The sequence below is a fragment of the Monopterus albus genome, unplaced genomic scaffold (genome assembly GCF_001952655.1).
Source record: "Monopterus albus unplaced genomic scaffold, M_albus_1.0 scaffold18.1, whole genome shotgun sequence".
NCBI lineage: Eukaryota > Metazoa > Chordata > Actinopteri > Synbranchiformes > Synbranchidae > Monopterus > Monopterus albus.
In genome coordinates this window covers 9,238,538-9,251,645 of record NW_018127898.1, presented here as the reverse complement: position 1 = coordinate 9,251,645, position 13,108 = coordinate 9,238,538, and the positions used below count along the sequence as shown (strand labels likewise).

The 13,108-nt window shown below is 39.2% G+C and overlaps 1 protein-coding gene across 9 annotated transcripts in view; it reads right to left on the bottom strand.

Annotated features, from left to right (window-relative positions):
- Positions 1–350: 350 nt before the first annotated feature.
- Positions 351–13,108, bottom strand: part of chl1b (cell adhesion molecule L1-like b) — a 91,711-nt gene continuing 78,953 nt past the window's right edge. For 8 of the 9 annotated variants that reach the window (XM_020592696.1, XM_020592697.1, XM_020592690.1 and 5 more), the window contains 6 exons: positions 9,901–10,080; positions 8,671–8,700; positions 7,764–7,835; positions 4,350–4,481; positions 3,354–3,426; positions 351–899 (listed from right to left, as the gene is read on the bottom strand). In XM_020592696.1, coding sequence (XP_020448352.1) covers positions 695–899; positions 3,354–3,426; positions 4,350–4,481; positions 7,764–7,835; positions 8,671–8,700; positions 9,901–10,080 — 692 coding nt within the window. In that variant the 3' untranslated portion in view covers positions 351–694. The remainder of the gene's footprint in view (positions 900–3,353; positions 3,427–4,349; positions 4,482–7,763; positions 7,836–8,670; positions 8,701–9,900; positions 10,081–13,108) is intronic. The other variant, XM_020592699.1, reaches the window with a different exon arrangement.

Sequence of the window (13,108 nt, the reverse complement as noted above, 5' to 3'; positions counted from 1 at the left end):
TTTGTGGCTCATGATGCAGTGGCTGGGCACGAAACAGCGCCCTCTACAGTGGCCAAACACTGGCATGGGACAGACCAGAAGATATGCCCAAGCCCTACTGGGTTTGTGACTCAAGAATCAGTGTTTATGATGTGTAATGATATGTAAATATCATTGTTATTTTGTCAGGTATAAAACCACTGGAAAAAATAAGTTAATAAGCAACCTTTATACACATCTTACATCAAATTTAATAAATCCACTTCAAATATAAAAGGTCAGTAATGTTTGCTCCAGTGGACAAATATCAGTTTGATATCCCCATTTATCTGTGGTCTGTTACAAGATGGCATCAGAGGCAAAGCTGCTTATAATGATGTGAAATGGAGTGAATTTTTTTATTTTTACAGAACAGGAGCTGTAATGGAAATAACACAAGAAAATCAAAGCTCTCTAAATGTTTTGTGTAATAATTATTATAAAAAAGGAATATACACTATATATACACAAGATTTAGTAATGGTCATTCTGTTGCAACTTGACAAAACAGAGCTTTATAAAACAAGGATGGCAGTGAGAAGTTGGCAATGACGCATTACATTTGACACAGAACTTGTGCTCGGCATGGATAATGTCTGTTTCCTCTTTCATTTGTTCCTCTCAGCAGGTTTAATGAAAAGGGTGTTCGGGGGAGGATGGATAGCGGTTCTGCTCCTCATGCCGGCACCTGAACGGTGGCTTTGATCTCACCCGACATCCTTTTCTCCTTTCGCCCAGCGTACTCGCCAATAAAGGATCCATCCTCGTTGAACTGAGCTTCCTCATCGCCGTAGTCCACCAGGCTGTCCCCGCTGTCCCCTGCTTTGATCTCCTTGTTTAGTGAGTGCTGGCTGCCCTTGAGTGGCTTCTCGTCGTTGTCACTGCAAGAGAGTATGGTGGATATAGAATTACCTCATTTCACCCATGACTTCACTCTATGGCTTACTGGAAAGGACAGGAGGATGGAGCTAGAGCTGTCTCTACAATGAGCTGCTTTAATTGGCAGTACTGTTTACCATCGGCTGACCAATGGGAAATAATTACACAGATGCGCATGATGAGACAATTACACATTACTTGCATCAATGCACATGACAAAGTAATCACTGGTAATGAAATGAAATATTGAAGGGGACATTAAAGTTGCGCTGATGAGTCTGTGCATGCAGTGGTCTAGTAATGCGTTTTGAGTACAAGACTATTAAATATTTAATGCTTTTATATGATTAGGTTCATAAACAGGCAACTTTTTACATTCCTGGTGACACTAGAGCCTTTGACAACACCAAACTTAGCCTAGTCATAACTAAGTGTTTACTAATGAGATTTGCACATCACTAAATTTAAATCGGCTGCACCACACAAACAGTGTAACAGACAAAGATAATGTTAGCTTGTAAACCTGGAAAATGGTCAACACATCTGGCCCAACTCCTGATAAAATTCAGTTTAATAATGATGTAAACTATGAATATTTGAAATTAAAATAAAAAAAAAAACAGCACACAATGCTTCAATTTACAAAACATCAGAATAAATAACTACATAATATCAATTTATGCTACCAGTCAAGAGTCTGGACACACTTTCTCATTCAGTTCAGTGGGAAAGTGTTGACTGGTGGTGTCGGTTAAATCTAAATTGATAGTGAAACAGAAAAGGTGACAGTTTAGGAATTACTGTTCACTGAGAAAGCTAAGGGTAAAAAAAGATAAAAATGTTAAGCTTGGCTGCTGTTTTTTTGAGGCTGTCAGTAAATATGTTAGCTTAGATGCAGTGACGGCTGTCAGCTACTTTCAGCTACCTGGCAGTGATTAGGGTTGGAAAGTGTGCCTGTGGTTAGAGAGTTTGTTGTTTTTAATGCTAGTTCGGGGAGTGCTTTGGGAGAGCTTTAAATGGAGGTTAATTCATGGCTAACAGCATGGTTATGTTTTATTGTTTGGATGCTGGCTACAGCCCACCGTAGCCTGTGTCCTGTCAGTGAAACCAAGTCTTCTCATCTTCTTATTAAGGGACACTACAATGGTGCTAATTCCCAACCACACATTTTACCTCTACAGTATGCATGCATATAGAAAAAAAATGAGGACTGATACCACTCTGATATATGTATGGCCAAAATGAAGCCTACTGTCTTAGCTTTGCATATAAACTGAAAAGATTTGTAAAAACAGCACTGTGGTTTTACAGATGGTTGTGTGCCAGGCTGCTTCTTGGTTGGAAGCAAATACTTCCTTGAGTCTCATTAACACTGAGGTTTACAGGCCATCAGAACAGATCCCAGCCAAGAAATAATAGCTGTTCCCTACATTTCCAGTCTTTATGCTAACTGGCTGCTGGAGGCAGCTTTATATTTACCATACAATCATGAGTGTGGGATTGATTTTCTCATCTAACTCTTGGCAAGAAAGCCAGACTCAGTTTGACCCCCCTAAGCCTGTTATATTTGGGAGTTAGATTACATGCTAAAGGGACTTCCTCTTTACAGTATATATTGTATATTGGTTTGGGTAACAGATGTTTCCTAGCAACAGGTTTACACATTACTTGTCTTAAACAGACATTTCTTTGATATTATTGATGCAACCAAACATGATAAATCACTAGTCTGAAAGTAGCTAGTTGTTACAATAAACTTTGAAGAATTTTCCACAGAAACCTAGTGACAGGATTATGAATAGATGGTGCAGCCGGCTCCTGGAGTCAACATGACCAAGTTTAAATCCTGTCACACTGAGCTGCTTTTGACTTCATCACATCAGCACTTGTTGTGCTGCACAGATCCCACTGACTGGAGAATTACACTGGGACTCATACTGCAGTAGACTGTTATGAATTGGACCACTAAAGGATTAATGAAACGTGCCCAGATATTACTGTCCTGGAGATGAGCTGCTTTCAATTACACTAATTGGTTTTAGCCTCCTGCTGTGTGTTGGGCAGCCTGCGTTTAGCTCCATCCGGACAGGAAATGGCAACATCTGATCGGCACTGTGGCTCTATCACAAACACCACCATAAAACCATATCTAAGATCTCAGTCCTATAAAGGGAATCTACAGTACCACCCCGACAACACTGATGCGTAAACAGTTTGGGGATACTACTGCTGTTTATCACATACTTTTCAGTTACTCAGTCCATCAAATCTCTTGAACAGAAGTGAGACTCCACGTGAACCTCGTGCACGCCGGGTTGTCTTTTTTCAGTGACAGGAGAAATGCAAAGAGAATTACTGACAGAAGGTGGAAATGACTGCTAGCAGGAGGGATTCTCACATCATTGCACATGAGTTGCAGTGAGGTGGTGAAATAGTGCTCAGAGTGTTACACTTACCTGTACTCACAAAATGTGTCATCATTCATGCCTTGGGACTCCACATCTGGGTGAAGGTCTTCTTTTTCTTTTACTGCTCACAAAATGAATAGGAGATATCAGTGATTTCCTTAAGAGAAGGCTGCCAATGAAGATCACTGTGTCCCCTGACTGGTAACGTTGTTGGAATAACTTAAGAGTGTCAGTCCCTTATTCCCTGCATTTACTCACTGAATGAAAGACGAGTGCAAGCCTTAGAAAAGATTGCAAAATTTCCAATAAATCTATTTTCGAAATAGAAATGTAATTCTTTATTAAAATAAATAAAGCTGTCTTTCATAAAATATAGTTTTATATAAATGTTGTTTTGATACTGTATGAATTAAAATGTATATTCCTATATGTGGTGTATCAGAAACACCACGTCTCTGTCAAAAGAAGAGGTCGTTGGAGCTATGGGTGATAATGAGAACTTAATGAGAAAACAAAGGACAGAGCTGCATGTCGTTCTTTTTTCTGCTGACGAGTGAAGCAGTCGCTGCCCAGACGACAACCTGATGGCTATTAGCTGTGAATAATAAAGCCGATAAGGACTTTCACGTCCCCAACAGGAGGAATAACATTGAGATACCACAGAGCTTATGTCATCAGTCCTCGCGCAGCCACTCCATGGGCAGCATTTGCATTTTGTCTCGCTGTGGGCTGCACTTTGTTTGGATTGTTGATGGAAAAAGCTGCGTGTCTAAATAATGTAACATTCAAATGTTGGACCTACTCTAGAAATCCACATTTTCCTATCAATAAGCAAGCATATTTTATGTATACATTTGCATTCAAAGTATTTTAAGGCCTGGAAAAAAAAAACGTATAAGCTTACATGTTCCCACATTGGCTTCAAGGATGATTTATAAATGTATTTTATAACAGCAAACAGTGAAATGGAAATATAATGATGATCCAAACAGCAGTAAGTATTTAAACAAGGCGATGTGTTTGTGCTTGTAAGTGAGCACCTACCTGAATACTTCCCTCCTTTATTCCTGTTGACAAAGCAGGCGATCAAAACAATGAGTGTGAGGAGAGCAATGGTGCACATCAGGCCGATAAACCAGCCCTGGGTGGATATTCCTCCATGGATGCTAGCCAGACCTGAGGAGAACAATACCCGGTGACTTTGACACATCCTGGCCTTTTCATCAGGACACTTGATTGAATGTTTACATCGACGAAGCCTAGCTGATGCAGTGGCAGGAGGTGACAGGGCGAGCTGCTGATGGAAAGAGTCCAATATTAATATTAAACAGCTAATCCTGCTTGTCTAATTAATCAAGTACTGAACGCTGTACAAATGTAATTCCTCTCAGCGAGTACACGCAGCTAAATTAGAACCCAGTGACACCATGAAGGACCACACATCGCGGCTTGAGTCACTTCTCAAGGTTGCGCTGGGTGCATGTGCATTCTGTTCAATAAGAGGTCAATTAGTTCAGCTGCTTTTTTGTTTTAATTGGAGCTATTTTGGTTTCCCTCCTCATCTGTGGCCTTGGTCCTGATAACATCTTCAAATATACTAGAATTATCAACCCAGTTGTTAGAAAAGAGGTGCACGGTGTACTCAGTCCCAGGTTTAAGTCTGTCAATGATGTGGAAAGTCTTAGAGGTGCTTAAGGCCTCTGATATCTTCCAGTGACCATCACCCGATAACACACAACTACTGAATCTACTGTAGATATGAAGGACCACAGGTGATGTCATGAAATGTTTCACCTACAGAATCTACTTAAATCATTCTAACATTGTCCAGAACCAGCAGAGAAAAGGACCTGTACAGGCTTATGGTTGTTCATATATGTGATATAAAACTTGAAGTGCTCTCTTCCAGTTATCCAGCTGATATTTGCCAAGCTGTCACTAACAGCTGAGCTAACACTGCACAGGGCTGGGACTGATGGAGAAAAGACAAGATGAGAAAAAGGCAGAATTGGCAAAGGAGAGTTGGTTATGTACCAAGCAGATCAAAGCCATCACGGAGGGTTTAGGAGTGTCGTCATTAGGCGATGAAGGATGTAGCTCTTCACTTTATATGAAAAAAGAAGAGTGTGCACTTCTGTTTCCTAACACAACCTCCAAGAGGCATCAATTACATTGACAGAGGAGACTCTCTCACCAGCACACACACAAGGGTAATGTGCATATAGAAATGGAATCACAGGTGGAGCCTGGAAAGCTAAATGAACATCTACTGAGACCTTAAGGAAGTCATGTGATCATTTTTGTATGTTACATAGAATTCTTAGATTGCTACACTGTCATATTACACTCACATTGGTCAACAGTAGTTTACTTTTTTCTAAATCATATTGTCATTATACTCGTGTACAGTGAAATTAATGTGACTCTCTCATATATATCCACACATCATTATTATAGTTATCCAACCCATAGCCAGGATTTAGAAATACCCCCACAAAATCTTTACTAGCCAGGATAAAATAAACAAAAACTATATGAAAATATTCTGATTATTTTTTTTCTCATTTTATTTAGAAGTTCTACTGTTCAGTTCTATTTCCTTGATTCCATGATTATTTTCCTACATGTTGATCAAAATGCCTTCTTAATACTGCCATGCTATAATTCCGTTGGAAAAATATGAATTTAACCTTATTACATTATGCATTATATATCATTATATATTATATAGTTGACTTTAACTAACAATTGCTTTTATTATTATACAGTCCTTAGTATTATATTATTATACAGTCCTTATTATACAATTATTTTTTGATCAATTAATATTTTACTTTAAAAAAAATCAGGAAACAGTGAGGCCATCGCCTACATATATGGTCTACACATGTCTCAACTAATAGCCCAAAACACAAATTAATTATAATTTAGAATGATATAAAAGAAACAAAACATCACATCTTAGTATCCTAATATTTTTGCTTGACAAGTGACTTTCATTAAATGATTAAAGGATGATTAATCAGTTATCAAGTTTTTTCTGTCAATCAACTAATCAGAGAATTGAATCAGCTCAAAGGTTTAATGAAAATCCTAAGTTCCAACAAATCTTTCAAGCCCACAATGTATAATTTAATTTACAAAAACAACACAGAGGACATGAACTCAGTGGTGGCTGCAGCTCTTATTATACTCTAAAAGCAATTCAAAGCTCCATCTAACTCAGACCTGTAATGTAGCCTTTTGATTTTCAACAGAAGAAAGCATCTAATAATGTAGTGAATGATGTGCATCATTAGTATGGAAAAGTATGCTTTGACAGCAGCTGTCTGAAGTAGTCAACAAAGCACAATCCACTTCATTTCCCCATGGCAAACATGCAAATCTTGGGCTGGTTCTCCAGCTCAGGTGCATTATTTGCTCAGGTGATAATTCAGCACACAAGGACACCTGCGTCTGTGCTGCCTATCTCAACCACTGCAAATGACACTGACTAATGTTGATGGATTAGTCTACAACTATGGTAATTCCAATCAGCGGAACTGCACAGTGACTTCGACTGACATAGGCCCCTGAACTAAAAATATCCCAAGGCTGGCTGCCGTGTTTTGTCACCACGCTCCTCAGCTTGCTATTAAATGCAGCAGACAGCAGCTGCTCACCCAGCAGGGAGCCGATGCCCTGGAAGAAGCCCCTTCAAAGTCAGGAGGCTTTTTCATAAGGAGAGGCCAGAAAACATTCTGATATAGGAGCTTTCACCAGCTTCCACTTATCCACTTATCTCAGTGTCCTGTAAATATCATCATCCCTGTATGAGCTCACACCTCCCCAGCATGGCACAAGAGGACATTTCTCCTCACTGTTTTCTCTCAGCTCAGATGCTGCCCCAGACAACTTCTTGCCCCAAAGCCGTTTTGCTGTTTACCCAGTTGAAGATTATATGGAAATGTCAGGTGGCTGCTGGGTCAATACGCAGCTGTGTGCAGGGGGTCCAGGGCCCAACAAATCAATCACTGACAATTACACAGAACGTATTTGTCTTGTTCTAGTGACTGCACTCTATAGTTAGTATCCCAGATTTCCCTGTGGTACAGCAGAGAAATTAAAAGCAGCTTTTTCATTAGCATACAATAAAATTGAGCTGTTATCTTATATTTCAATTCTTGTTACCATTAGAAAGAACATAAACTATCAAGGTAAAATACCTAAAATAGCTAATTTGCCTGGACATTATAGAGACATTTTACATCTTTATTTTTATGGTATCATTTGACTTTGAACAAACAGCCAAACAAATGTTTCCTGCACTTATCATATCACCTAGCAACCCTAGCAACTGCAAAATGATAAGATTAAACACAAACATGTGTTGCATTTGTGTTTTTCCACATGTATTTAAAGCTTTTGTCTGCCTGTGCGGGTTGATGCTTGTTATGTCAGAATGAGCTGCACCTCTACCTATGGTGGAACGAGTGGGTTTGGTCACTGGGAGCTTTGGAGTGCTTGGAGGTGAGGGGGAAGCTGACTTGCCTGAAAAGAAAGACAGACCTTGTGGTTATCAACTGGGATAGAGCCTGGGGCACTACACTCTACTGTTAGCACACATGCTCTTTTCCACTAAACTCTATAATTAGTAACTACCGCAGTAAAACAACATCTAGGAAAAACTACATTTTACATTTGTTTATACACAAGGCAAAGGATCTTTTAATTTGACATGATCTTGCTTTCTAAAAGTGAGTTAATTTTTCTTTTGCACATCATTAAAAAGAAGGCTGGATGCGTGGCATGTCTGATCTTCTTCCTGGGTTTGGCTATTAAAGCATCATTTATTTCCTCAGCTTGAAGTAGACATGTTGCACTGAGTCGGCTGTTGCTAGGATAAAAGTCAATATTCGTTTACAGCCACTAATGAGCCGAGATTAACATGAATTTATAATTAGGTTACTCATTAACATTACTGTTAGAGAGGAAGCCACACATTTTTTCTCCAAAGAAGTTGACATTTTTCTAATGCAAGGTGGCATCAGAGTGCTCTCTGCTGATGACAAGGGCAAACAGCAGACAAGGTCGATTCTCTCCAGAGGAGCACAGTGTTTAGCACATTTGAATTCTGCACAGGAAAAATAGAATGTGTTGAACTGTTTGCAACTTGAAACCTGATTCAGGCTTAAAGCATCCACACCTGTCCACGTCTAAATCTAATCATGCACTTGCTACCTAAAAAACTATTATCACAGTTAAACATGTCACACCAACATTTCCAAATTTAGAAGGAAGAATTAATAAGTCTGCTGTCGCAGTTGGAGAGTGTACAGTATGTGTACGCAGGCTGACATGTCTACATAAAGACAGATCTACATACTGAGGCCAACAGCGGAAGCCAAAGTGGAAGCTGCAGGAGAACAAGAAAAGAAGGACAGAAAAAGACAGAGGGGACAAGCGTTGCATTGCTAAGTAGACGTTTCCACATTGCACAATACACACAACACACAGTGTACAATCAACGATAATGTTCAAAGCAAAGCGCTTTTAGTGAGCAGAGGACAATTAAGGGAAAAGACACTGACATATAAACACATGGTGACTGCAGAGCTACCATGAATAACTTTCATGCTCAAATCTTAAGCCTCACATGCACGTAATAGCCCTACAACACAGCCATTCAGCACATTAAAAAAATCCCTTTAATCATTTTGGTTGGCTTTTCTATATGCAAATAAACAACCCCCAAGATCAAGTTTCTTTTTGTGACTGTAAGGATTCTTTCAGTAAACACCAAGTAATCGCTCACATATTCAACACCTGCACTGTTTCAATATTAAAATGAGCTTTTTTTTTTTTTTTGCATAGCAAAAACATACCAAATTTCTTTGGGGTGCATCCGAATTAAATGCACCACCCAATTATTTATGCTGACAGCATCTGTTACTGCAGTCCATTTTACTGATACTGAGGTGAATCCAGATACAGTTTCCTGTTTCATTTCCTGTGCAATCATTCATACCGCCGCCCGTAATCTCACTGAAGATTGGCTTGAATTTGAGCCAGCTGAAGTGTGCAGTTCTCAACAAATGATATATAATTGAAAAGAAAAGATTACATGCTACAAGCCGGCTCATTATGATTACTTACCCACCAACTCTTCCATGATTACCCAGTTCAGTATCAGAACCTTCATTTTCCCTCCTGCTCAAAGCAATTTTGTTTTTTAGCTGATTGTTTCATAGTTTGTGCTCTCTGTCCAATCAATAAGCACTTGCTCTTTCATGACAGTGACAAATGAAAACCTCCACTACAGCCATATGAAATTGTTTATCCACAAAAATTACTTACATGGAGATATGAAAAGCTTGGCTGCCCAGGAATATATCATATTGTGCTCGTTCAATGCCATTTTGAAATAGTAAAATGGATTTATCACCTACTTCGCTTTGCCTGAATTCTGCCAAACCAATTCTGCACCTCAAAGCTTGTCTGTGTTCTTGTTGTCTCCTCCAGAGAGCAACACACTCACCCAGCCACCCAAACACCCGAAAGCTTATCTAGACATACACAACCTAGTAAATTGATTTCTGGACCCTCCGTCACTCACTGGTTTCTAGGATGGTGGTGCACTCCTCGCTGACAACAGGGCCGCAGCCCACCATGGTGCAGGAGCGCAGGTAGAATTTGTATTTGCTCACGGGCTCCAAGTCGCGCAGGATCCATTCGGTGGTATCAGGGTTGCTGATGTCGACTCTCTGCAGTGGCCCCACTTCCTCTGTGTCATTAACTAGATTTAAACACATCAAAACAGCGTTAACATTTTAGATTACAGTCCGTAAATCACACAGTCTCTATCCAACACACTTATAAGGGCAACACGGTGGTACAGTTGTTAGCACTGTCACCAGGTTCCGAACTCACAGCTGACCTGGGCCTTTCTGTACGAGTTTGCATGTTCTCCTCGTGCCTGTGTGGGTTTTCTCCGGGTACTCAGACTTTCTACCACAGTCCGAAAACACTTTACCCCACATTTTTGGTTCTTTGCCATGTGGGTATTGTACTGTCACCAACAGGTTCTGGCCAAACCATGTAACTACACTGTAATGACAGTAAAAAACAAGTGACTGCTTTATCTTACAGCCTGCATACTCTGTAGTTGCACTGTAGCAAGACAGCAAAAAGATAAAGGTCATTAACTCAGCTGGAATTACTCATGTATACTTTTAAAAAAAGTTGAGCAAAACAATAAAAAAAAAATCACATGATTTATGTGTAATGAATAACTCACTCTACTGTTTGCTCTGTATGTTGCTCAATAAACCCCAGTAAAGCTTTTGTCTGAATGCTTGATAGATGATATATCAGGACGTAAAAGCTCATTTAAGTTCTACTCTCACAATGTTGATGAGCAGATAAGATTCCAAAACTACAGTATTTTTTCCTCAGTATTATGACTATATCTAGATATAGAAACATCCTTCTTCCCAGGCTTAGCCTAATGTTAGCCTAACAATAATACTGTACACTGCAGTTAATATTTCAACTATTAAAATGTAATTCTCCTCCTTATTTAAGTATAGGTGATATAGGTGGTAAAATACTTACTACAATATGTACAAATGTCAGAACAAATATCAATATACATACTTGTCTTGATATTGTACAAGTATAGCTACAAAGTAATTATTTTACCACAGTTTCACATATGACATGATAATTAGAGTTTTTGTGGGCTGTAAACCTAACCAGTATCAAAACATTTTTCTTTTATTTTTTGCTGTTGCTTATGAGTGGGTGACTCCTACACTTTGCCACATACCAAGGTGCTTGACTGTTTCTGTTTTGGAAAATAATTCTCCTGTGAATATCTCAAACTGACAATTACAAGGCCAGCAAAATACAACTTGTCTTTTGCTTTTTTTGGCTTAACTCCCCTTTAAAATGCATTTTACAAATGCATTTAGTTACATTTATCAAACAAACAGATTATGTCTGCACATTTCTAACCAGAGTTTCTTTGCGCTCTTGTTCTACAAGCTGTGTACATCTTGGTGGTATCAAAAGTTTCACTATGTAAAGTAGCCCAGTAGGTGGGGAGGTGGCATTTATGTTCTTTGTAACAAAAACAAACACAGCAGGTGTTCAGGTGACCTTTGCTTTGTCTTTTCCGCTAGCAAACAATGACAATAATGTGGATAGATATTTTCTCACTTATCTGGAAACACTCAAGCCTGACATCTGGTGCACATGATCTTACAGGGCTATGTTTTCCTGCAACAGGACACAGTGCTAAACCCATCTCTAAACTCCAGGAACAAGGTGAATATGAGCATGCTCAACGGTGTTTTGCAGTTTTGGTGACCAAAGATGCAGTGCACTTCCATGCACAACTACCTATGTAGAAGTACTGCACACTTAGTAATCCACTTGTATCACTGACCAGATTTTGTGCATGGCAGCGTATAATACAATAACTGCATTTGTGGTGAAACTGACTGTGGTCCGCCAGAGCACACAGCCAGTGGATGTCTCGTCTACTTTATCTCCACCTACAGCTGCTTTCGAAGCTGATCAAACCACCATAAAATACAAAAACAAACACAACATAGTATATCTCCACAGTAGTAACAAAGTTATGTCTGTGTGAAACTTGTTCGTTTGAAGAAACTGTAACTTAACAGTGACAGCAGCCACAGTGAGGTTGGACTGACTTTACCTGCTGCGTAACAGGATTAATGGAGATGTCTGCAGGGTGTTTGTTTTTTGTCTTGGCTCATGAGCTGCCTTTATGTGTTATTATGTGTAATTTTTTAACGTGGATATGGATTCCCAAGCACTGGCTGCAGATCACCTCTGGCTACATCCTGTAAGTAGGCTACAGATGGTGCGTTCTGAGGCGCACCATCACAGTTTGACCATATTCACATCTATAGCCACATGCTGGGGGCTAGTTTATCTTATTTAAATATAATCTTCATGATGCACAATATATTATTCAGCGTGAACTCCAGCAGATTAGATGTGAATTTAAGGGTTAATTTTAAGCTGGTGTTTTCATTGAAACAGATTTGTGTCCCTAATCTTGTGCTTCACAGCCTAGGCGCTTGTCAGGAAAACTGCAAATGCACCTCTAAATGTAATATGAGGCCGCCTGATCAGGTGACACACAGTATAGATACCCCCCCTCAGGTTCTCATAGCCCCTCCCTCAATCCTCAGCCCGCACAGTTGTTCTCCCCCGTGATAGATGAATCTAAAAAAATAAAGACCAGGTAATGATGCAGTTTGTAATGTTATGTAGTGAATAAAACAAATGGTACATAGAAAGTATAGTAGTGATTTGTATATTAAATAGAGTTGAGCTGATATTTAGTTTAAAAAATGAGGAGACAACAGCTATTTTAAAAAAGACATAACCATTATTATTGGGGTTTCTGTTTTTAATGTTATATAGTGAATAAAACAAATGGTGCATAGAAAGTATAGAGTTGACCAGATATTTAGTTTCAAAAGAGGACACGACAGATGTCCTTGAGTTAGGTTTGAGTAATTGTAGAGGTGCGAAACAGCTATTTAAAAAAGACACAGCCACTATTATGTAGTGTGAGATGAATATAACAAAAATGGACATACAGCTAAAACAGAGTAGTGATTTTGCACATTTTGACCCATGGGAAACATGAGACAACGGATGTCTGAGTTATTTATTGGGGTAATTATTTAGATGGTAAAAACAGCGTTTGCTCGAGATAAATCAGAGGCTAGCATATGTTCCTCATCACAGAGCTGTGTTTTTTGTAAGAGAGGTGCAAAAAC